Source organism: Eucyclogobius newberryi, unplaced genomic scaffold (assembly GCF_026437365.1).
Source record: "Eucyclogobius newberryi isolate DKJ021-1_F unplaced genomic scaffold, fEucNew1.0.hap1 SCAF_4, whole genome shotgun sequence".
NCBI classification, from domain to species: Eukaryota; Metazoa; Chordata; class Actinopteri; order Gobiiformes; family Gobiidae; genus Eucyclogobius; species Eucyclogobius newberryi.
Window position 1 is genome coordinate 17,500,119 of NW_027316056.1, and position 27,441 is coordinate 17,527,559.

General features: G+C 41.2%; 1 protein-coding gene across 2 annotated transcripts in view; it reads right to left on the bottom strand.

Moving 5' to 3' along the window:
* The window catches only part of grk4 (G protein-coupled receptor kinase 4), a 38,729-nt gene extending 30,185 nt beyond the window's left edge, over positions 1-8,544 (bottom strand). For both annotated transcript variants that reach the window (XM_072464029.1, XM_072464030.1), the window contains exon 1: positions 8,452-8,544. In XM_072464029.1, the coding sequence (XP_072320130.1) occupies positions 8,452-8,503 (52 nt within the window). In that variant the 5' untranslated portion in view covers positions 8,504-8,544. The remainder of the gene's footprint in view (positions 1-8,451) is intronic.
* Between the last annotated feature and the right edge of the window lie 18,897 nt (positions 8,545-27,441).

Sequence of the window (27,441 nt, forward strand, 5' to 3'; positions counted from 1 at the left end):
CAGATAAGTACTTTAAATTGTTTTACATGCTAATAACCAGGTTTAAAACAACACATTTATCCTGTTCTTATGACGCCGCGATGCCGCGCACGCTTGTGGGCCCCTGAAATTGCTGGGGGGCCCCTAACGTTTTTAGGTAGGGGCCCCCCTGGCCCCTAACTTTGAAAATCTATTTCTCAGCCTGTAAATGATAACGAGACATGCTAATAAAAGTTCATTTTTCCTTAATTATGTTATTAGGCCCGAGCCCCAGCAGGGCGGAGGGCCTATTGCTCCCGCAACGCTGCCGAAGGCAGAGTTGCAACTGTCTGACCAAACATGGTCTAGCCCATGCCGAAGGCATGGATCATGCATACTTACTCCTGCTATGACAGAAATAGTCAAGAATGAGTGAATGGGCGTAGCCCATTCACTCATTGTTGACAACAGCAGCGCGAAGCACTGCATTCCTCCAAAAACCCTCCTGGCATCGTCCCGTACGCGAAAATCCATGCCGCAGGCATGGGCCATGCTTGTATCTGCTCAAATCAATGGAAGTCTATGGGGAGTGGGCGGGGCATCCCGACGGAATAGGGAGTGACGAGCGCGTAAGCGCTCGTAATGATGATTCCACCCCATGACGGCATCGGAAAGGCTTAGAGCTTTCAAACGATGTATCATTTGTTGTTATAGTGGAAACGGCTATATTGTTTTTGCTAAAAATATTATTATTAGGCCCGAGCGCCACAAGCTGGCGAGAGGCCTTTAAGTCTCGTAAGGCTCGCCCACTTCCAAACACTCACTAACGCACTCCTCCACTCATGCACGCCCCGTCCATACTAATTAGTTGTAGGAAAATGGAACATTACCGTTGTAAACGGGCGAAGCCCGTGCAAAAGTTCGCACTAAACGAGCACTTTAAGCGGTCGTCATCCCCATATAAAGCACTCATTTGCGCTGAGTAGCTCACGAATACGTTCCCCATCTCTTGCATATAAGCATGTAATGCAAAAATTGAACATTATTACTGTTTAGAGGGCCAAAAACACAAAGTGGGCGGAGCCCACTCAAAATTAACGAAAGTACCGGTCAGTGACCAGGGACCCACACCATGAGGTAGGAAAGCGCGAGCGCTTTCCGAAAATGTATAGTTTATGATATTTGAAAAATGGGAAACATTGTTTTCGCATCGGAATATTTAGGCCCGAGCCCCAGCAGGGCGGAGGGCCTATTGCTCCCGCAACGCTGCCGAAGGCAGCGTTGCAACTGTCTGACCAAACATGCGGGCACAGCCCGCATGTTTGGTGCCCCGTCGCCCCTGGCAAGTACAGTTAACTAGCCCATGCCGAAGGCATGGATCATGCATACTTACTTTGTAGGAAAATGGAACATTACCGTTGTAAACGGGCGAAGCCCGTGCAAAAGTTCGCACTAAACGAGCACTTTAAGCGGTCGTCATCCCCATATAAAGCACTCATTTGCGCTGAGTAGCTCACGAATACGTTCCCCATATCTTGCATGTTCCGTGCATATAAGCATGTAATGCAAAAATTGAACATTATTACTGTTTAGAGGGCCAAAAACACAAAGTGGGCGGAGCCCACTCAAAATTAACGAAAGTACCCGTCAGTGACCAGGGACCCACACCATGAGGAATCGAACCGAAAATGTATAGTTTATGATATTTGAAAAATGGGAAACATTGTTTTCGCATCGGAATATTTAGGCCCGAGCCCCTGCAGGGCGGAGGGCCTATTGCTCCCGCAACGCTGCCGAAGGCAGCGTTGCAACTGTCTGACCAAACATGCGGGCACAGCCCGCATGTTTGGTGCCCCGTCGCCCCTGGCAAGTACAGTGAACTAGCCCATGCCGAAGGCATGGATCATGCATACTTACTCCTGCTATGACAGAAATAGTCAACAATTTGTGAATGGGCGTAGCCCATTCACAAATTGTCGACAACAGCAGCGCGAAGCGCTGCATTCCTCCAAAAACCCTCCTGGCATCGTCCTGTACGCGAGAATCCATGCCGCAGGCATGGGCCATGCTTGTATCTGCTCAAATCAATGGAAGTCTATGGGGAGTGGGCGGGGCATCCCAAAGGAATGGGGAGTGACGAGCGCGTAAGCGCTCGTAATGATGATTCCACCCCATGGCGGCATGGGGAAGGCTTAGAGCTTTGAAACGATGTATAATTTGTTGTTATAGTGGAAACGGCTATATTGTTTTTGCTAAAAATATTATTATTAGGCCCGAGCGCCACAAGCTGGCGAGAGGCCTATTAATCTCGTAAGGCCGTGCGAAGCACGGCTGCGAAAGTGCGCACGTAGTGCGCACGAAATCGAGCGCGAAGCGCTCGCCCACTTCCAAACACTCACTAACGCACTCCTTCACTCACGCACGCCCCGTGCATACTAATTAATCGTAGGAAAATGGAACATTACCGTTGTAAACGGGCGAAGCCCGTGCAAAAGTGCGCACTAAACGAGCACTTTACATTGAGATGACGACCGCTTCGCGGTCGTCATCCCCATATAAAGCACTCATTTGCGCGAAGTACCTCACGAATACGTTCCCCATCTCTTGCATGTTCCGTGCATATAAGCATGTAATGCAAAAAATGAACATTATTACTGTATAGAGGGCCAAAAACACAAAGTGGGCGGAGCCCACTCAAAATTAACGAAAGTACCCGTCAGTGACCAGGGACCCACACCATGAGGTAGGAAAGCGCGAGCGCTTTCCGAAAATGTATAGTTTATGATATTTGGAAAATGGGAAACATTGTTTTCGTATCGGAATATTATTCTTTCTTTCTTCTTCTCGGGACCAACCCCCCTATTTTTCACCCAGTGAAAATTGACGAAAAGTCACAAAAAATTTGCACACCTCTAAAAATCGTGCCTCTCTACATTCTGGCTATTTCCCTTTTCTAAAATAAAGAAAATTGGCGCGTCAGCGCCCCCAAATGTACCAAAAATGCATTGAGAGATGGGAAATGACCCAAAAAAAATCTGATCGTAGAATCATGAAATTTGGCGCAGAGGTAGATGGTGACAAGAGAAGTAAAAAATATTATTACGGCAACGCCGTCCGCCCAACCAAATGTCGGCCATATTGCTTCAAAAATGGCTAAACATGATTTTGGAGTTTTTCCAAATGTCGTACTTTTACGAACTCCTCCCAGGGCGTTGGCCCTAAAAAGCTGAAATTTGGTGAAAATGCTACTGAGGAGTGGGACATCAAAAGTTATCCAAATTACATTGATACCTCTCACGGTCTCTGTGCGGCGAAGCCGCAAACTGTAGCTAGAATTTCAGAAATCTCCCATATTTAAAATTTCTGCCGTTTGCGCAGATAAAGTCCGAATTGCGTCAAATTAGAATCAGTTGTTAAACTCTTTGCCCTAAACCCACTTGAAGTGAAATAAATTCATTTGGCGCCACAGCGCCCCCTACAGATTTTATATGGAGGTTAAATGTTTAGTTTTGCGAAATTATATGAAATTTGACACACAACTCAATTTTAGCATCCCCATCAAAAAAGTCAATGAGAGCCATGTCATAATTGTTATTGCCGTAACGATGACCGAAACCTTTCATGTTATTCCAATGGGGAAATCGCCAGAACATGTTTACACTTTATACTTTCACAAACTCCTCCCAGGGCGTTAGACATATTAACCTGAAATTTGGTGAGACTCATCTTCAGGACCATCAAAAGTTATCCACATTTTCATTCAAAGAGTCACGGTGTCTGTGCGGCAAAGCCGCACATTTTGCCAAGAATTCAAAATAAAATAGCTTTTTGATGGTAAAACAAAGGGGAGAAGATGTGACAGCGTCACAGATTCAGCAGTAGATGTAATAAAAGGACAATTGGTCCGCTCCTCTTGCGGCGTGGCGAGGGCCGATCATTGCCGCTTGCGGCTATATTTCTTTCTTCTTCTTCTTCTTCTGCGCTTTGAGCTCTAATTTGACCCCCTGAACATGCTCAAAAACTCACCAAACTTTGCCCAAAATTCAGAATCGGCGAAAAATTTTGTTTTTTCTGGGCCATGTTTTTTTTCCGTCAAAAAATGGCGCGACAGCGCCACCGACAAAAGTCAAAATACATTGCGCCTATGGGAGACGCCCCGCAGTCAACTTTGTCGTAGAGCTACGAAATTCGGGACACGCATTCCTCTCGTGAGGACAAAAAAAAATATTATTGTGGCCACGCCCCCAGACATACCCTATGGCCGCCATCTTCCTTTGAAAATGAAAACACGCTGAGTCAGCTATTTTGTTCACGTCAAACTTTGACGAACTCCTCCTAGGGCGTTTTGCCCACCGACTTCAAAATTGGTGTACGTCCTCTAGACAAGTGGGGCATCTAAAGTTATCCACATTTTTGGGATACCTTTTACGGTCTGTGTGCGGCGCAGCCGCAAAGTTGGACAACTTATTTTTGAGATATTGCAATTCTAAAAATTGCTCCCATTTGATCAAAACGAGTCTGATTAGGACTGTTGTTAAACTTTCAAGTTTGGACCAGTTTAGGATGACAAAATTGAAATGGGCGCCATAGCGCCCCCTAAAAAGTTGCCTTTGAGTGAACATTGATGGACAAAAACTGGTTTTACACAAATGTTCAAAACTTTGCCCAAAATTCTATTTTTGGGTCCCGAGCAAAAGGCCAATCAAACTTATGCCTTAATTTTTACGGCGTAGCCGTAGCCATGACGGAAACCTCCCATGTTATCCCTATGGGAAAGTCGCTAAATCTCTCCAATATCCACATTTTTCTGTTTCACACTTTAACGAACTCCTAGGGCGTTTTGCCCACCGACCTCAAAATCGGTGTACATCCTCTAGACAAGTGGGGCATCTAAAGTTATCCAAATTTTAAGGATAATTTTTACGGTCTCTGTGCGACAGAGCCGCAAACGTTTCCCTGAATTCTGACTTTTTGGCCTTCAGAGTGGCCTATAAACAATAGAGTTTTTCCAAAGGACATGATATTACGCACAAAATTCTAATTTGCCATCCTGATCATAAAAGTATGAGACCCAAAGTCATATTTTGTACGGCGTAACCGTAGCGATGACAGAAAAATTCCATGTTATCCTTATGGGAAAATCGCGAAATCGCTCAAATCACAACATTTTTACGCTTCACACTTTAACCAACTCCTCCTAGGGCGATTGTCCGATCAAACTCATATTTGGGGAAAATCATCTACACAAACGGGGCATCAAAAATTTGTCATATTTTGATATTAAGTGGTACGGTCTCTGTGCCGTGGAGCTGCAAATATACTGTCACAAATGGGAAAACGCCAAATCTCTGAAATGTTCACATTTATGCTTCACACTTTAACAAACCCTTCCGTGGGCGATAGCTCGATCAAGCTTTACTTTGGGAAATATCATCCACACAAGCGGGGCATCAAAAGTTATCCATATTTATATTCTGAGTGCTACGGTCTCTGTGCGGCGGAGCAGCACATTTGACTGACATTTGTGTTCATTTGCACTGGATTGGCCATGTCCAATGTGTCGCCGTCTGTCAAGTTCTTTTTTAATTCAACACACAATAAGGGCGCCATCTTTATCAAGTCGAAAGCGCAGAGTCGGAAGGCTGGCGGCCCGCGAGGGCCGTTGGATGCCGCTTGCGGCTTTAATTCTGTTTTCCTTTCCTTGTGACCGATTCAGAATTAGCCATGACAGGTACCAAATGATCGGTACCTATCATGTTGACAGGGACGTAAAAATAATTATTTCAAGGCTTGGTGGTTGATGGAGGGTGTTCTGGTATGATGCAGAGGAGTTTTTTTTTGGCGGGGGAGACCACGGTGTGGAGAATTTCTGTAAAAAAGTCTTGAAGATTAATGACAAGAATGGCAGCGGTGTGAGCGACGGGAGGCGGCTGGTTGATTTATTGAAATTTATTGAAGTTTTCTAGTTAAAAACATTCATTTGAAAGGTGCTTTACTGTGGCCAAAAAACAAGGCCTTAAAAAACACAGTATTTAAATCAGGCGGGGGCAGTGGGTAGTCTGACTCTCAGACACATCGACTGCTGCACACATAATGTAATCGTGGCTTCTTAGAAGTACACTGCACTTGTCAAGGCTAAGGTCAAATGCTTGACATTATCAAAGACACAACAAAGACAGTGCTATCAGCTTTACTCTGTGCCCGAGTCCCGCATGTGTGTTGACACGCACACCAGCGCCTGTTTAAGGACACACCAGGGATTATTTTGATCCAGCGCTCAGCGTGATAGGGAAATTATGCAATACCCTCTATGTCATAGTGACGTATGCCAGCAACAGCTGCTGCACACGCGCACGCACAGGCGCACGCGCACACGCGCGCACACACACACACACGTACTACAAAGTTAAATCCTTGGTTTTAAACATGACATGAAAATTATACACCAAATAGATTTTATAGGTTCACTAATACAGTGTTTGACTCGATAAAAGTCAAGTAGACACATGACGCCGTCACAATCAACTGTAGGTACATTGTGTATTCAGCCACAGAACTGGGCCTCCTCTGCGCGTGGCCATTCTCTCCCACTTTCTCCTGATTAGAGCAGATCCTCCGCTCACTGTACAAACCTTAGTCTTTTCTCTGGCTCCGCAGGAGGAGAGATACGAGAGTGAAGGAGTGAAGGGGAGTGTGTGGGGGAGGGGAACGCTGCAATCTCTGGCAGAGATAACTGTGACGCACTGTTACACACAAACCATCCACACACAGTGCTGTGGCATTCAGAAAACCAACCAACATGTCATCTTAATGAAATTAAAATGGTCACATATCCTTAACGATAAATAATCATGGCAATGAAATGCTTTCCCATGTGCAATACAGACATTAACAGGAATCTGCAAAGGCAAAGCACCTTCACCTCCAACGAGAATTCTTATCTTGCCAAATGAAAACAAATATCAGTAAAGGCAGATAGGAAAATGAGTCAAACAGGAGCTGCATAGAAGGGAAGTGACAATAAATCTTAACAGTATTATCACATGTTTTAATATATTAGGGAGAATGATTTGTACATTTTTTTCTAACAATTTTAAGAGGATCCTTCAATGCTTCAACGTTACATTCCAAATCATAAGACTCCTTCTCATTTACCATACTGCTGCAACAAAAGATGGAGCTTGAAAATGTACATCAAATTATCCAATATAATATGTATATTTTTTTTGTCCATTTCCATATCTGTAATAAATTGCTGCTTGTATCAAGTGTTAGTAGTTTGATGCTTAGCTGTTAAATACATTATTTGTTTTTCAATCGCTGTTGTACTGTGCAACTGAATTTCAAACTTTTTGTAACTGTAGTAAGACTACACAAAAATGAAAATAGTAAATGCAACATGTTTGGACATTTTACAAAGACTGCTTCACTAACCAGTTTATTTTTACAGATTTAAATAAACATACCGTCTTCAAATATAAAAAACAGAACTAGTTCATTTTAAACATTTTGCAGCAGATAAAACATATTCCTCACTTTCATAACGCACATCTTAATTATGATGATCATGAATAAGTTTATTAGCACGTTTCACAAACTTATGAAGCCAGAGCGGAGTTTGGCCGTAATGACACAAGCTAACAGTTCACCAGCATTACTTCCTGGTTTGAAGCAGATAAAAACACCTTAAAATGAGATGAGGATGGTACAGTGGTCTAATTTTGACCATAACTGCTATTACAATATATTAGTTACAGAGGCAAAACAAATATACATTTCTTACATGAAAAATAAATCTGGTACTGTCCCTTTAACTTTCCAGCTCAAAATGACTGAAAGGAATTTCTTAGAATAATAATATCATCAGTAAGCCACCTCTCTTTCTTGTGATACATGCAGACGCACACAGTTTCCTGTCCACTGCCTGTAACAGCGGGTGAGATTGGTAAGGAGAGGAAGGAAGTCCAATCTGCACTTCCCACAGCGGTCAGACCCAACCCAGCAGCAGCATGGCACGTTATCTGCGGGCTTCAACCCTCTCTGCCACCGTCCCGGCAGCTGGGCGGGTTAAGGGCTGTAGTCCACTAAATAAATCATTGGTCAACTAAAGATATAACTTGTGAATTGATTTGTTGATTAAACGGAGGTGTAGAGCGCTCAAAACTGTGGAATGTGTTTATGATCACCTCAATTGACCCAAAGTGCTGCACAAGATCACAAGTTCATGGATTTCACGCAAAAGTAACAGTAAATTGCCATTTGTATATAAAAATAAATAAATTGAGAATTTGCTCCCAAAACCCCGGCTAACTTACACCAAGTCGTTTAATCTTTTCTACTGATACTCCCAATAAAATAATATTTAGTCAGTTAATTTATGATTTTTCTGAAATAAATGAGATAACGTGTGTTGTTTAAAAGCCATTTCAATAATCTGACAACAGCAGAAATCAGAGAATGACCATTTGTGGTGCTGCAAACATGGGTTCTTACCAATAGTGCGGCGTAGCTCCTCACACTGGCTGATGTGAGGAAGTTTGAGCATCTCTTTCCACTTCTTACTCCGACCATTCCTCTTCCCTCCACCACCTGAAAAGAACAAGCAAGTTTGGAATAAACAATAGCCATTTTTAGCTCGTACATATCACAAATGTGTTTTATTCAGTGGTTCTTTTTGTACTGGCAGTAACATAAAGGACATGAAAACACTACTCAGAGATCATAACAATCACACTCATAACTTAGTCAAACGTAAAGCCAACATATTGCACAATGTCATTCATGTAGTATTTCCTGCAGAAACTGTACTCGCTAAACTCTACTTTTCAGGTGTTTCCCTTATTGAAACTATTTCCTTGAGTATTTGCTTTTAACCCTTTTAACTGTACGTAACAATCGTTATGTGAGTGCATCTTTCCCAGGCCGTAACAGAACGTCGACAAATGCTCTTACTCAAAAAAGGGCTAAACGGTTTTGTAAAAATATCCCATTGGTTGCGTTCACATTCTAGAATTTGATGTGTTATAATTTTAGATGGAGTTTTTGTAACTCTACGGGAGGTTTTTGAAAGAAAAAGCCAAACTAACAGTCCACAAATGTTGACCTTAAGCATTATTTGTTAGGGATTGGCTCCACAAAATGACCACCTTAATCTTATGGCTTTAAGTCTTTCAAATGACAACGATCACATCTTTGGTGTTGAATGATGGCACCACTTTCTGAAGCTATTGTGAAAAGCAAATTTTTCTTTTGTTCATATGTGCCGACAGAGAATATGTTGAACTTTGTGCCAGTTTTTTGTTTCATGTGGATAAGATTAGCATTGAACCAAAACCATGTCAAGAAATCTGCAATCTGACAGTAAAAAACATCAGATTATTGTTCCTAAATAACTGCAGTCTTTACAGTGAAAACGTTCTAAACTTTACTAAACGCAATATAAAATGGTAGACTTGCAACGCATTAAATCCCAGAGCCGAGCAAGGAAACATTAGCCAGGATATTAATGTTGAGCCACTTTATTTAATGTAGCATACCAAATTAGCATACTTTAACATAATGTTCTTGGGCTTTCCCTGCACACAGGAGTACATTGGAGCGCCGCGATCATCCGTGACCTGAACATGAGGGGTGAAGCTGCTCCAGGCACAACAGCCCCTCTTCAGAGCACAGAGGTCACGCAGCATATTACACTGAAGGGCTCATACCAACAGCACTGGGGGGAGGGAGGGTCAGTGCACAGAGCAGTCACTGCAGGGGTGAGTCGAGGTATTTGGTCCTTCAGGCAGAGAATACTCGAGTCTAACATGTTGATTAATACACAGCGGCCCAGAGACGAGGGGCCTCTGACGTGTGTGTGTGTGTGTGTGTGTGTGTGTGTGTGTGTGTGTGTGTGTGTGTGTGTGTGCGCGCGTGCGTGTGCGTGTGCGAGAGACTTTTGACAATGACAGATTAAGTGTGAGTAAAAGTTGTTTTGTGACGGCTGCAGAAAACTCATTGAAAAGTTCTACAGCATCACTCAATTATTTTAGTAGCCGACTAGTAAGGAATTATTGTGATGGTTTTCTATTGTATATTAAGCCCTTTTGAACTAGTTGTTTAGCCAAATTAATGTTGAATTATGATGACTGTAGGCTTCTAGACTATTTGCAAATAAAATGTATCATTATTAAAAGATGAAAGTTTCTTTTGACATTTGGCTTTAGTATTTTCACCGTCTCTGTTATAAAAAGGTCTTTTTGAATATATTTTAGAGTCTGCCAATCCCAGATAACGATTATCAAAATACAATTACGAATGTATTTCATTTTGTGCAATAACCAACAGTACACATTATTCATTTACTAGATTGAATATATGTTGAATATGAAATTTTGCATCTAAATCTAGTAACGTCTATTTAGATTTTTGTTACGCTTGTTGCTTTAAATGATTCAACGTGTATTAGATCATGTTTAATGAAGAGCACATGTGTCAACCGCTCACAGCCTGGAGCTCTGGAAGGAGGTTTTACTTATGCAGAGTTTGTTAGTCAAATTCACTCTACATTCATTTCTGAAGCATATTGTAACACTGAAAAACATGTCCAGATGTCTTTGGACTCAACTCTGAATCACTGCTGACATCGGCCAAGAAATACTATTAGTGGAAAACGTAAACTGCAGTGAGTGAATGGAACTTCTTCAAAAAGACATTGGGATTTCAACATCGTATTTTTCATGTGTTTATAATGCAGTTCATTTACTTGAGTAGAAATTCTTTATCTGTTCCATAATGGATTTGCGATGGAGAAATTGCAGTGATTAATTAGACGTTTATGAAAGCAAATTCGCTTTTGAAACAATTCACACTCAAACAATTTGAAAAAGCAGGTGTTGACTTTAGTTTTAAGACCAGAAGGAAATTCTCTGTGACAACTCTGGCACAAGTTAAGTATAAACTCTATCCTCATGTAAAAAGATAATTGTCAATAAACTCAGAAAACACACAACAATAAGCATATCCAAGTCAAGAAATTTTGAGATTCAGGTCGCAATAAGAGCTAAATTATTATTTAGTTTTTAATCCAGTGTAATAATGCTAAATCCTCGTCCAATAAACAGATACTAGTTGGTTTTGTCCGTTCCTGCAGTCGTGCAGTCGCATCATGCTGTAGATGTTGACAGGAATGTTGACAGACCCGTTCAGGGGCTGCAGAGCACAGAGAGACAGGCTCCAAACACAGCGCTCATCAAAGGACAATACAAGCACTGAGCACTGCCAACACACAGTCCAGTTACAAAAGAGGGCTCAACAAAACTCACGCTCAAATGTCCTGAAATCATATCTGATCAACATCTTAAACAATACATCAGGTCAACTAAGGATATTAGAAATACTGATACTAATATTTATGGATTTCAGATCACAACGATGTATTCAAATACCAAATGAACCATGAAGGAAACAGACTCCTGCCCCTCATTTGCGTGTTGGGCTGAAACAAGATAAATGTATTAATCGCAACAAATTTAGTAATCAAATAATTGATATCCGGACTTTACACAGACTCCGAAACAGGCCATGTGCCGAGAGAAGAAGTTTTGCAATCCAAAGCAAGATTTGCTTTAAAATTCATTAGGAAACGTGTACAATTAGTGTTTTTCATCCAAAACCAATTTTGTCAGTAAAAATACTGCCAACCTAGCTTTTTCAGGTCTGATGCCGAAGCATGTAAACAAAGCTCCAGCTAAAGGCTAAGGTAAGTAAATTATTACCATAAGAGTAGGTATATTTGCATTTAGTGCAGAAACATGGACAAAATTCTTTGAAGTGTACCAATTATTTAATTTGAGTTAACCACTATAAAAGGAATCATTAGTATGACCCATTATTGCAAAAAAAATAATTTTGTACTAATGAAAGTGTGCTTTCAATGAAACGGCAACGAGAATGTCCCCAGTTTGGACGGCGGTGTGACAGTATGTGTAAAATAAATAGTAGGGGACACAGGGGTTTTAAAGGGAAGTGTGTACACTCCTGTCAGTGGTGCCGGGCCGCCCCACCCTGTTTAATGTCACTCTGACGTCAAAGCCATGTGTGCAGGCCCTTAATGCAGACAGGATGGAGCGACTATTTATTTAACTTTGGTTCTCCCCTCAGAGAGAACGGGGCCTCCATAAACACCGGTGTTACAGCAGTTTCGCTCATTCAGAGGCCAGCGCTGAGATCATCGCCCAAAGATTACGAGACGGGGCGAAAGCGCATGCGCCAGGACGTGTCTACGGCAGATCGCACTCTTCAGGGATGGTGTGAGGTCATGAGAAAACGCTGCAAAGCTTTTGGGCTGGACAAAAATTTACGCTGACAACAAGACCTGTTAAATTATATCAATAGCACCATGTCTGGCTGCTGGCCACTTCTATTTTGTGAGAGGGCGGAGCCTGACCAAGGAAGCGGCGAAGGCCTTCAAGTGCATTGGAAAGTGGCTCTAAGGCAGGGGTGGGCAATTATTTTCCTCCGAGGGCCATATTCGAATCCAGGCAAGTAGCCATTATTGGTGTGAAAAAAAAAAAATCAAAAATCAAATAAAATATCACTTTTCTGTCAAATATAGGCTATTGAATCTATTATTTAATTTATTTCACGTCATAGGTATAAAGGATACACGTGCAGACAGATGCCTGAGGGCAAAAAAGGAAAAAAATATATATATTTTTTTTTTTATATTACTTGAACAAGCTTGGCGGGCCGGATTGAAAGGCCCTGCGGGCCGTAGTTTGCCCACCCCTGCTCTAAGGGATGACATAAAACCAACAGTTTACCAGTTTGACATGGATTTTTAGATGTATAACATCAAGGGCTGCAAAAATGCTCTTTGAATGGTAAGAAATTAGCACATCACAAAGACTTCAAACAATAACCTTCTGTCTCGTGTTCAAAACCTGCTAATCCTGTAGGTTATACCTGTAGAAACATGTTCTGAAATGCCTATGATTCTTGCATTCGTTTAGCAGTTCTTGTTTATGCCTTCTCTCAAATGTTGATGCTCCCGGACATGTTTAAAATGTGCACTTTCAACAGAATTGAACCAATCACAATCTTTCTCAGCAAAATTGCAATTAGATATTTTACCATGTTATTCAGACCCATCACCTCTTTGGACAAAAGGAAGAAGTCTAAAAGAACTAACCATAAAAATAACAGTGCATGCTGAGGAGCCATTAATACAGATTGGGAATGCGTTTTAAGATGCAAAGCATTCTGGGTCAGATGAATGTGAATGGACAATATGGATGCCACTTGAGTTTGCCAAATGACAAATTTTATGAGTTTTCAAAATGTATGACCTATATTGAATCATTGTCACAGATATAGGAAAAGCTCAAATTTTACTTTTACTTTGAATGTCATAAACAAAATCAGTCATTTCAATAATCTGGTTTAACTCCATTAGATTTGATCTGTCTGACAATACTCAGTGCTCCAGGGCAAGAGGAAGGTTTAACATCTTAGTATATTAACCAAGATAAACCAGACTATTACCAGAGTATTGTCAGACAGATCAAATCTAATGGAGTTAAACCAGATTATTGAAATGACTAATTTTGTTTATGACATTCAAAGCTACTCAAACGTCAGTGGATGTGTCATTGACCCACTTTAGCCTTTAGGCATCACTCTCAGCCTTTAGCTGGACTTGTTCAATCTGTTTGCATAGAAGGCTGTTACAAATACATTTATGAAGATTTAGTTGTAGTGGGGCGAGCCAAAAGATGAAACGAGACATGAGAAGGAGCTCAGGATGGAACGTTAAAATATGACCATTACCATGGCAAATTTGCAAAACATACAGAGATACATTAGACAAAACAATGTTAAAGTAAACAAAAGAGCAGTGGAACAAGCAGAAAAGCTTCTGGGTCACTACTAGTAGATACATTTATCACACTGTAATGTCAGAACACTTTAAGTAATGCCAAGTCTAGTATTTAACATATTTAAACCTTTATTGGTTTAACATGAGGCTGAAAATTCTATAATGAGTGACGTCACAATCCCGAGCTCTGTTGGGTCCACGGTTCAGTGGTTCAGCTCACATTCTGGGCATCATCATTTTTAATACGGCTGAACGATTTTGGAATAATATCCAATTGTGTTGCAAATTGCAATTACATTATTAATTTGTGTTTTAATTCAATGAGTTCAAAGTTAACATTTTAAAACGCGTCCAAGGGCATTGACATTTGAGAACAAAAACAGAAATATGAACTCCTTAATATAATAATACAATAAAATGTTTGTAGTGGTCTAAACTGCAGAATTTCTACCATTCAAATTGAGATTTCGATTCGCTAAATCCTGCAGTTCTCATTTTCTTATTTGATTGTATTTATTTTGCTTCCATTGAACTACGGCTTCTCAAGAGGCGTACATCTCTAGCATGTAATCCTTTTGTGTCCAAGCCGAATGTAAATGCATTGGGGGAAAATCTATTTATAATAAAAGATAATTCTAAACATGTGCACACAATTTTGCAGCAATTTTATCTCAAAAGATCTTGAGGCACGAGAGATCTTACCTAAAACAAACCTTTATACTGGTGCAGCTGCAGTTTTGATGAGTATCGCAAGGCTAACTAACAGTGTGCAGTACAATTTCAAATATGCTCCTTTTCCTTCCTCCTGCTTTTATCTCAAGTGGGAGCTGGAGCCACAGGTCACTGGTGAACCAGGCCCGGATCAGGGCAAGACCACCCTCACCGGGCAATACCTCCAACTTTCACAATCCTACGTTGTATAAGCACGACAAATGGGATTTTTCCACAATGTAAAGTAGAAAAAAAAAAGAAATTTTTAAGAACAAATTCCTGAGCAAACGTCAGACTCCAGAGGTTTGTGAGGGCAAACATCTGCAGAACTGATTTAGCACGACGCACATAAAATCAAAGTCAGAGATGCTGTTCTTTCATACTGGGGCTGTAAGCTTAGGACTCTGTGTACAGATTCTGAGTTATGTTCAATTGTAGTAACTATATTATTAGGCCCGAGCGCCACAAGCTGGCGAGAGGCCTATTAATCTCGTAAGGCCGTGCGAAGCACGGCTGCGAAAATGCGCACGTAGTGCGCACGAAATCGAGCGCGAAGCGCTCGCCCACTTCCAAACACTCACTAACGCACTCCTCCACTCATGCACGCCCCGTGCATACTAATTAGTAGTAGGAAAATGGAACATTACCGTTGTAAACGGGCGAAGCCCGTGCAAAAGTGCGCACTAAACGAGCACTTTACATTGAGATGATCCCCATATAAAGCACTCATTTGCGCTAAGTAGCTCACGAATACGTTCCCCATCTCTTGCATGTTCCGTGCATATAAGCATGTAATGCAAAAATTGAACATTATTACTGTTTAGAGGGCCAAAAACACAAAGTGGGCGGAGCCCACTCAAAATTAACGAAAGTACCCGTCAGTGACCAGGGACCCACACCATGAGGTAGGAAAGCGCGAGCGCTTTCCGAAAATGTATAGTTTATGATATTTGAAAAATGGGAAACTCTTCTTCTTCTTCGGACCAACCCCCCTATTTTTCACCCAGTGAACATTGACGAAAAGTCACAAAAATGTTCACACCTCTAAAAATCGTGCCTCTCTACATTCTGGCTATTTCCCTTTTCTAAAATAAAAAAAATTGGCGCGTCAGCGCCCCCAAATGTACCAAAAATGCATTGAGAGATGATCGTAGAATCATGAAATTTGGCGCCGAGGTAGATGGTGACAAGAGAAGTAAAAAATATTATTACGGCAACGCAGTCCGCCCAACCAAATGTCGGCCATATTGCTTCAAAAATGGCTAAACATGACTTCGGAGTTTTTCCAAACGTCGTACTTTTACGAACTCCTCCCAGGGCGTTGGCCCTAAAAAGCTGAAATTTGGTGAAAATGCTACTGAGGAGTGGGACATCAAAAGTTATCCAAATTACATTGATACCTCTCACGGTCTCTGTGCGGCGAAGCCGCAAACTGTAGCTAGAATTTCAGAAATCTCCCATATTTAAAATTTCTGCCGGTTGCGCAGATAAAGTCCGAATTGCGTCAAATTAGAATCAGTTGTTAAACTCTTTGCCCTAAACCTACTTGAAGTGAAATAAATTCATTTGGCGCCACAGCGCCCCCTACAGATTTTATATGGAGGTTAAATGTTTAGTTTTCCGAAATTATATGAAATTTGACACACAAGTCAATTTTGGCATCCCCATCAAAAAAGTCAATAAGACCCATGTCATAATTGTTATGGCGTTGCCGTAACGATGACCGAAACCTTTCATGTTATTCCAATGGGGAAATCGCCAGAACATGTTTACACTTTAGACTTTCACAAACTCCTCCCAGGGCGTTAGCCCTATTAACCTGAAATTTGGTGAGACTCATCTTCAGGACCATCAAAAGTTATCCACATTTTCAGTCAAAGAGTCACGGTGTCTGTGCGGCAAAGCCGCACATTTTGCCAAGAATTCAAAATAAAATAGCTTTTTGATGGTAAAACAAAGGGGAGAAGATGTGACAGCGTCACAGATTCAGCAGTAGGCGTAATAAAAGGACAATTGGGGCGCGTTAGCGCCCCCTCCTCTTGCGGTGTGGCGGCGGTGGCGTGGCGAGGGCCGATCATTGCCGCTTGCGGCTATATTTATTATTATTATTATATTATTATTTTGGAAGTTGTTTTAATTAAGATGAGGAACCTTTGTTTTTTAAAGTCAGACTTTAAAAAATACTAAACACAAGATCCTGAATCCTAGGAGAGGAATAATACACGGGACTGGGTTTTTAACATCATATACTATTATTCAGTCAGTATTATCACCATGTTTTATCGATACAGTTTAGCCAAGTTCAACTTAGCAGGTACAGTTGATGAAAAACAATGTAGCCATGTCTCAGAGTAAAAAGATTACCATAAGCATGAAAAAAACTGACAACTGTTGGAAGTTAAGTTTATTCCGTTAATTGATAACCGATTATTCAGGTCACAAATAAAGAAAGAACAGCTTTTTAGAAGGTAAAATGTTATGCCTTATGTAAAGTGCTTTTTATGTCACCTTTATTTTATCATTCAGAAAGTTCATAAAGCTGGTCAAAATTGTGTCGTTTTTTCCTACAATGAAGACAACACTAATATTTGCCATGGCGACGTCCACATGCGTCCCAGTTGCCAGCTTGTTCACATGTTTCTACACACAGAGGAGCAGCTGATGTCTTCAGTCACAACAGCTTCAGTTTTGCTCTGCCATGTGTGAGCGGCCACTCTCCATCTGATCAACACATGTCCCACACTGGCACCCGAAGGAACAGAGGACACAGACCAGACCCAGCACCAAAGTCTGAGCATTAAGGTCTGCAGTAACTCACGGCAGCCGGGGAATGTCTTTAAAGAGAAAAAGCACATTGGATTAGGAAAAATACGGAAATTGAGTGAAACTACAAAGTTATTGGTCGGGGTGAGGGGTATTGACGAAAACATCTTGATATTTTGGGGATAATCAAATGATTTTTCTGCAATTCATCAATAATGCATTCAAAGTGTGAATGTGGCTGTCCAGTATCTCACAAATGGACTGTACAATTAACTAAAAAAAAAGTGCACGAATAACACTTTTTAAAGTACTTAAGAACTACACTACACGTTTGATATAATGTATTTGTATTTAATTTGAGATTTATTAATAGTGTTCTAAATTGTTTACTTTAAAGTCTTGATCTTGAAATGATTAATTCCATTTCATTCTCACTGTCTAATACGTTTTCATTACTCTAGTGTGTGACCATGGAGATTTCTGATTGATAAGGTTATTGTGATATAATATTGGCCAACATTTATAGTGCTCTTTTGGCTATTTGAATCAACAACATATTTACTCCCAAAATTGTCACGCTTATTTTCTATTTCTCACAATGATGTTTTGACCTGAACAATGAAAATTGATGATTAACTTAATCCTGACAAATCAACTCATTTTCTAAACTAACGACATATGACTGTGTAAAATGTCCGCGTGACTCTAATTTATGAGACTTTATGACTATTCTTTTGCTTCCATGGATTGCCAGATAAAATCATTTAAAAGGGGAAAATATCATGCTTTGATGATTCGGTGCAACATAAAACAATGAACAATGATATAACAACCTAATAAAACAATTTAAATCTGCTATGGGTTGAAAACAACAGTAAGCTAAGAGAAAAAAAATAAGAATAAAAATAGGCTTACTATGTACACAAATTGAACCTTTGACTTCTGCCAAGTTTTGTTCAATCAACGGTCCAAAACAATCTACTTTTGCATGGATAACGCTCTACAAATCACGTCATTGCAGTTGGCGTTTTCTTACAAGAATCCCCCCAAAAAACGTTTTTTTTTTTCCTGAATATTTCTGCGCAAACACGCGGTGATAACGCGGTTTACAGGGATATTTTTGGCCGAGCGAATCGCAGCTTAAATATTTGGTACCAGTCCATGCCTCTCTGGACACGACCCCCACCCTTCAGCAGCAGCAGCAGCAGCAGCAGCAGCAGCGCCTCTGCACATTCGGACAACCGCCGCCGTGCGCTCCCAAAAACACGACTTAAATGGTAGGAAATGAGAAAGGGTCACGCATAGTTGAGGCCCATTGGAATAAAAGTACGCACACGCACTCCGGCACAATAGCGGTACATGTCCACGATAAGTACGCGCAGTGGACTCGCCTCTCCGGCCCGCAGTGCGAGATTGGCCGGAGAAGCCCCTGATAAGGAAAACATTAGCTGCGAGTATCTGTGTTGGCTATTCAAAGCAAATGGCCAGTGTTTGCACAAGGTAATCCATGTGTATACTCGACGGTTAAATACACATATCAGCTGAGAGAGAGAGGTCCAGCACTCTGTCATCCGCTCCACTCACATGCTCTGTCCCTGCCCGCCGTATAAACACTACTACTCAGGCTTTTCCTTTGTTTAACCGGTCAGGGGGGCTTTTTCAAACGTTGATCAATGTTTCTCGCATGACAACAACAGGCTGCGAGGCAAAGGCATATAAAGGCATATTCCGCCCGTTATTGGCAGTCATTGCGTTGTCTATTGTCTACGGTCCTATTGTGTAGTAGAGAGACTGAGGATGTGGGCCTTAAAACTTCAGCAATGGCTAATACTTTTTGGTTTGGTCTGACAACCTGAATAAAATAAATTGAGCTCGATTTGAAGTGACCCAAGTGTCGAGAAAATATTGTTATCGACACTAATATTTTAATGATAAAAACGTTCTTATTTATTTATTTACCTTTATTTCACCAGGTAAGATCAATACCTCTTTTACAAGGCTGACCTGGGGCAAAGTGAAAGACTTGAGAGTACACAAATCATAAAAACATTTAGTCTAATAAGAAACGTTTAAGAACAGCTAAAAACAGCAAACTAGCACACATACAGTAACCGAGTTTAGAGACATGTCAAGTTATACAATTTTAGGAGAAACAACCAAAGTCGACCCCACAAACTGGCCCATTTCTATCCAGAGTAAGGCTGGGCAATAATATTGTGATCTCATATTTGTGACAATAATCCATTTTGGTCAAATAAACATCTCTTGCAATTCATATGGTATGCCATTCTATTCTCAAAAAAATACACTTTTCTTCACTCACGCCTTGTTTTGGTCAGCCTCTGTATGAGTGACAGTTGGATTCAACCAATTGCAATGAAGAGTGAACTTTCAGAAGAAGCAGATGACGTAAGTTACCGCTTCAGGGCAAACTAAAGATAACAGTTTATGAATCTTGGTAGAATCTAAAGCGTGGTCTGGTTCCAACAAAATTGTGATGTAAATTTATTGTCGTATCGTCCATCTCTAATCCAGATTAAAATGTAATCCCATTGTAGGGATGAACAATTTTGAGTACATGTTAAACATGTCACAGATGCACCAATATTTGAGAAGAGAATGTTTATCGAAGTCTAAACTACATTGAATATTTTGCCGTTTGCAGTCTTTGCGATCTGCTAATTGCGACAATTCAAATTACAATTTCTATTTGACAGTGATATTCTGATACACTGCACAACTCCTTAAATCCATGACACGGTGGTCTTTCATATCTTAAATGGCGACATTGAGGTCGATCAAAGAACACGACAAACTTTAAGCCGATGCACATAAGATATTAAATGTACAAACTTAGTGGTCAATAATGTACGTTATAATTTCTGCCCGATAAAGAGCTTGCTCTCCAATTTCACGGCCATGTTGAAAAAACAGGATGATATTGAGGCAGTTATCTCTGCCCTTGACGGGGGAACACACTGCCCACGGAGCCCTTGAAGATAATGTGTGATAGTGAAACATCTCGGCTGATTGATGGAGAACATGCAGAGGAAAATGACCAGAACGCTTCAAAGTTTACCGCTTAAAATAATAGTCTGTTTAACGCCTAGAAAGACATACCACAAAACAACCATGGACACAACTACAACCCAATGTTAATTCAAATATATTGTGCAGCTCCAATTTCTATATTATAACAAAGAGTTTCCACATTTTTACACCAACAAATGCATTATGACTCCAAATAACATTCAAACACAAATTTAAAACCTACCAAACCAGGACAACAATGAAGACTTTATGCCAGGGCTCAGATTTAAGCAGATCTAGGCCCGAATCAACACTAGACTCCAGAGTCCCTGTAGAAGCAGCAGATAAACGAGGCCTGTTGATGTTCTATTGTAAAAATATATCGCGATCGACAATATTGCAATAGACAAGAATATTGAAGACCATTTTTGCCACGTGATAATTCCAGAAAAGCCTTCAAATGAACTATAACACATGAGCTGCGATAAATAAAGAGCACAATTGAATAGAGGTGTGCAGCTCATCAGAATATGGATAAATGTTGTGAATGTTGTTTTGAAGATGTACTGCATAAAAAGAGCAGATTGAACAGTTTGCAATTTAGTGGTTCATTTGAGTCATTGCACATTTACATTACATTTTATTTGACTGAAGACATGTTTTAACACATTTCTGAATATTGTTATCAAGATACTGCAAAAGAATCAAGATTTTGTGTGTGAGTAAAAAGTCCTGCCAAAGGATTCTTTCAACTCATCAAAGCTCTTCAGATGGTTCTCCTTTACAATCTGGTAAAATACCTTTATACCTTTTCTTGTCCAGACTTTAAATCTCGAGTCTGTGCTGTTGGGCGTGAAATTTTGACCGTAACTCAACCAATTTTAACATCTAGGTTTAATTTGTATGGTTTGATCAGCTCCTTCCATTTTGAAAGAACAGAATAAACCATTTCTATCAATAATACACTTTATTTGTATATATATTTTTTTTAATTCTCCATTTAGAAACATTCAGTCACCATTTTTCAACCTTTATTTGGTTAAGAATATGTCTCAATGTACAATAGAAATCATTGTTTGACTAGTAGAAAATATAATCGGAGACTAGTCAACAACTAATATAATCATTCATGTCAGCCCTGCTTAGCATCAGTAGCCAACCCTACACAGAAAGAAACAGTGGAGAAAAAAAACAAGCCTACATACAATATCTACTGAGCTCAAGAAACATCATTGCTCATCTCTCATTTATTGAATGACAGTAATTACAGCGACACAAGAGTTGTACGACAATAACATTTGAAACTTGCTTTACTACAATAAAGATGAGGCTCAAAACGGATTTCAACACCACAATGACAATAAAAACTACATTTTCGACACTAAATAATGTATGTTTCTTCTGAATAATGGGTCTATCCACTGCAAATGAAGATAGAACTCTGTCAACTGGACAAAGACAGGGACAAGTAGCTTCTTCATTTCTGACGCAGTTTTGGTAAAGGCCTGGCTTAAATCACTCTACACTTACTACACTACTTAGACTAACTACACTACTTAGACTAACACACACACGTTTTTACAGTAAGGAGTAAGGAGTGGACTGTCAAATTTTCGAGTCGTTTCTTTAATATTACTGTTGTAGAGCTCAAGATCAAACGTCAAATACTCTACATTACTGGCAAGATGTGTCAAACATCCATAAGAGGCATTTGCAAAAACAATAAGCTAACAATGATTCAGTTAATCAATAAGATGATCCAAAAACTAAACAAAAAATAATCGTGACCATTTTGAATTCAATCTATATAAAAAAAAAAGAAAAAATAATCTAAATGTAAAGTTATGACTGTTTTTGTCACGTTTACTTCAAATTGTTATTCATAAAATGTTATTTAATAAAACTGGTCATAAACTTGATGAATGTTGGACAAAGAATGAAAGAAAATGAAAGAATTATCTGTTGTTTGGTCTCGGTCTCCGTCTCAGTCATCGTGACGTGTTTTCTCACAATACAGTAATCGTGACAACAACATTTGCTACGGTCACATAGTACCCAATAGTCTCAGAATACTTTGAAAGAACCCCGGTGCAGTATTTAGCATCTTAAACATCCTAAACATTCGGCTTACTGACAATTCTGACGAAAACCAATAACCACAGTTTACTAATGGACGCAATACGAGCCTACACTGTAAAAAGATGACAGGTGTGCCCTCAAACTGCCTTTTCACCTTTCGTTCATCGTGTGCAGTAACGTCTGCGCGCTGTTGACCACGTGGTTTAAATGCGCCTCTTTGTGCTTCGTAAGCTTGGCCCGTGAAACTGCCCGATGAACACCCCGAAGCCGGCGAGCGGAGGATTTGCGGTAGCCCAAGTGCGCACGCATCAGCGCCCTGCATCTCCTGCCACTTCGTGGCTTTAAGAACTGTAAAGAGGGCGCCACATCAAGGCCCGGTCACAAAGCGGCGGGTTTTAGGAGGCTCAGCTGCAGGAAACACCCCAGAGTGATGACAACAAGTGCGAGCCCGGCGACGACCACAAGCTAATAAAGCTACGCCGGCTAACGTCACTGCTGCGACCTCAGAAGCGGTGATTGTGCACAAGGAGGAGCGCTGCAGGAGGAGAAAGGGAGAGCGTGAGAGTAAAAAGGTGCCTCAGAAACGTTTGTGCAGAACAAAGAGCTTTAGGGGAGTTTACTTTGCTGGATGTGATAAGCCTTGGAATGATAAAAGTAAACACACAAACAAACTACTGAGTCACCGCAAGCACAACATCAAAATAAAATCACAAAAAGTCAGAATCCAGGTCCAACCAAGTTAAACGGAGTGAATTTGACAAAAAGGCCTGATTTTCAACAATTATACAAACTCAATATTGGGGATGTCGCATTATTACATCTTAGTGTTGTGATTTTCTTATATTACATTTCCTTTTTCTTTTTATGTTTACGTCTGCTAGACTAAAGAAATAGTAATGTGACATAATGTAATACATACATATACACATATTTAGTTTGACTTTTTTTGAGTACAAACAGATTTCACTGGAACGACTTAATTTTGCTTTTAAAATAGTCCCGATTGTTACTTTTTGGTTCTTCTGAGATTAAATGTGAACGCGGTTGTGCAACGTTTCTCAAATGATGGCGCCTTTGCCGTCAGACTTCTGGAGTTTTACGACGTCTTTGTTGCACGGTGAAACCACGGACCGACGCAGCGCTCAAAATGAAAACCGTGCGCCGACCCCGAGACGATCTGCTCGTTTTACATTGTCATTTTGTGCTTTTCTTGCAGCTTTTCTGTTTGATTCGTTTGCGATACAATCAATTTTACAATCTCTAGGCACCAAGAAAATAGGGACGTGATTTTTTTGGCAGCTCAACCTGAAATAAATATACACTTATTTTTAGTTGCGTGAAGATCAGAGCGGGTCGAGAGAAAACTAAAGCGCTAGTTTATGAATTTTGCATTTTAAAAGATACAGGAAAAGATTTACATGGTGTATCCGGGGACATTGACACCTTTCTTTGCACAGTCGTTTGCAGAGCTGTTTACAGAAGTTATTATTTCCTTTTGACCTGTCAGTGGGAAGGCACCCAACCACAGCAGCCAACACCCATCATCGATACAATCAATTAGTGAGTTGCAACCACCCACTGTAGTTACAGTGCGCGCTTCTGCAGTACAGCAGAAATAAATGCAATTATTTTCATTACAGATGTCACAATATCGAATTTGAGTGTCACAGCCATCATTGTGAGCTGAAACATCACGTTGAAGAGGATTATGAATGATGTTTTCTTTCATTTTAATGCATTACTGTTCCAATAGTCTGTGAAAAACCTTCGGAATGCAAAAGTAAAGTTCTTGTCATGTAAACAGCCACATTACGAGCATTTAAGTGTACTTTTTGGGGGTAAAGATTGATTGGAAGTTACTTAATTTTGCCTCTAAAATAGTCACAATTATATATATATATTTTTTAGTTCTTATGATTAGATTGTGACATGAATAAACACGATCATTGATTAACCGAATAATCCTTAAATCCCCACGTTTCATTATTGCCACGTTGTCGTCACAAAAGTCTATGAAAATGTTCAGAGTCTGACCCAAGGACAGTCAGTCGACCGAAAAACAAAGAGTCCACCTGTTTGTTTCTGGTTTAAGACGTAAAAATGTGGGTCTTGAACGGCAGTATTGGGCAGAAAAGCACGCCTTTCGAACTTCAACTGTTTAAAATTTGTGGACAAAATAAACACTACAAAAAGGATAAGAAGGTACACAGTTTGTAAGCACACAATACCAAATTAGATAAACTAACTTCAAGTGTTTTGTAATTACCGGTATGTTATGTTATTATAGGGTACAACATGATAGTTACTTGGCACTCCCACCTCACAGCAAGAAGGTTCTATCAGTGTGGAGTTTCCTTACAACTAAAACGTACAAAAATGATCTCGTCTAGGGCCAGAACACGGCTTTAAAGAAAAAACGTCAAATTCTTTCATACGTGTGTGTTCATTAACTCGTCGTGTGAGTGTACTAAATTCATCTTTGTAAATCCATACACCCAAAACACCAGAAAAAAGACGGTGCATCGGGATCCAGGAGGAGAGCGCGAGGCCGACCTGGTACCATTTAAAAACGGGCACGAAAGCAGCAGCCATAAAACGCACTCACTGTTGCTGTGAATAATCCATTTCTGCGTTGGCGTTTCATCTTGAACAGAAAACACGGCCTGAGTATAATGCAAACCCCAGGCAGAGAAGGCTTTATCGCACTCTGAACCCGGCAATATCGATGAATGAAATGAGGGGGGGGGGTAATTTGGACGTCACCTGTGCAAGAAATCAGTAGCAAAAGTGTTAGCGATTCTCTCATTGCACCTTTCTCAATCCTGGCTGATACAATGCTTTATGCCCACACGCTGGATACAAAGTAGTCCTCCTCCTCCTCCTCCTCCTCCTCCTCCTCCTCCTCCTCCTCCTCCTCCTCCTCCTCCTCCTCCTCCTCCTCCTCCATAAACCAAACACACACAGAGAGACACACACAGAGACACACACAGAGACACACACACAGAGACACACACACAGACACACACACAGACACACACACAGACACAGACACAGACACAGACACACAGAGAGAGACACACAGAGAGAGACACACAGAGAGAGACACACAGAGAGAGACACACAGAGAGAGACACACACACACACACACACACACAGAGACACACACAGAGACACACACAGAGACACACACAGAGACAGACACAGAGACAGACACACACACAGAGACAGACACACAGAGACAGACACACAGAGACAGACACACAGAGACAGACACACACAGAGACAGACACACACAGAGACAGACACACACAGAGACAGACACACACAGAGACAGACACACACAGAGACAGACACACACAGACACAGAGACACACAGACACAGAGACAGACACACAGAGAGAGACACACAGAGAGAGACACACAGAGAGAGACACACAGAGAGAGACACACAGAGACACACACAGAGACACACACAGAGACACACACACAGAGACAGACACACACAGAGACAGACACACACAGAGACAGACACACACAGAGACAGACACACACAGACACAGAGACACACAGACACAGAGACACACACACAGACACAGAGACACACACAGACACAGAGACACACACAGACACACAGACACACACAGACACACACACACAGAGAGAGACACACACACACACAGAGAGAGAGACACATACACACACAGAGACACACACAGAAAGAGACACACAGAGACACACACAGAAAGAGACACACAGAGACACACACAGAAAGAGACACACAGAGACACACACACAGAGAGACACACACACAGAGAGACACACACACAGAGAGACACACACACAGAGAGACACAAAGACACACACAGACATAGACACACACACATAGACACACAGACAGACACACACAGAGAGACAGACACATACACACACAGAGACACACACAGAGAGACACATACACACACAGAGACACACACAGAGAGACACATACACACACAGAGACACACACAGACATAGACACACACACAGAGACACACACAGACATAGACACACACACAGAGACAGACACATACACACACAGAGACACACACAGAGAGACACATACACACACAGAGACACACACAGAGAGAGACACATACAGAGAGACACACACACACACAGAGACACACACACACAGAGACACACACACACAGAGAGACACACACACAGAGAGACACACACACAGAGAGAGACACACACACACACAGAGAGAGACACACACACACACAGAGAGAGACACACACACACACAGAGAGAGACACACACACACACAGAGAGAGACACACACACACACACAGAGAGACACACACACACACACACACAGAGAGAAACACACACACACACAGAGAGAGAGACACACACACACTTAGAGACACAAAGACACACACACAGACACAGAGACACAGAGAGAGAGACACAGAGAGAGAGACACACACAGAAAGAGACACACAGAGAGAGACATACACACACAGAGACACACACACACTTCTGCGTCACTAATGCACACGTTCGCCCTCGTCTCCTAATTAGGCTCGAAACATGGTAAAGCTATAATGACAGGTAGAGGCGATGTGCGGATGGGGCAGGTCCACAGCCGCCTGCGTTATTCTGTTTCCGCAACAAAAAACGCGTAACACGAAAGCCACAACAACTGGGAGCTAATGTCACCGACATCAGAACATATTCGCAAATCACTGGTGCTGGAGAGTGAAAAAATCTGCTCGCCAGATCCAAGAGCAGCGCTGCGATAAGCGCGATGCTGCAAACACTCCCTGCGTTCATCCTCCCGCTCGCTCCAGCCCGGGGCCTACGGAAACCTGCCGCTCATTACGTGCGCGGTGCAGATCCACAGCTGATTTCTGTGCAATATGTTTGGCGTTTGCCTGGAGACAATGCGCAGCGCAGGGCTGGGACACAGAGAGCGTGAATCCAAAGGACAGAAGAGAGCTCGGGCTCGTCCACGGCCATAGCGTTAAGGAAATGCGCTCACATCGGCATTTGTGCTG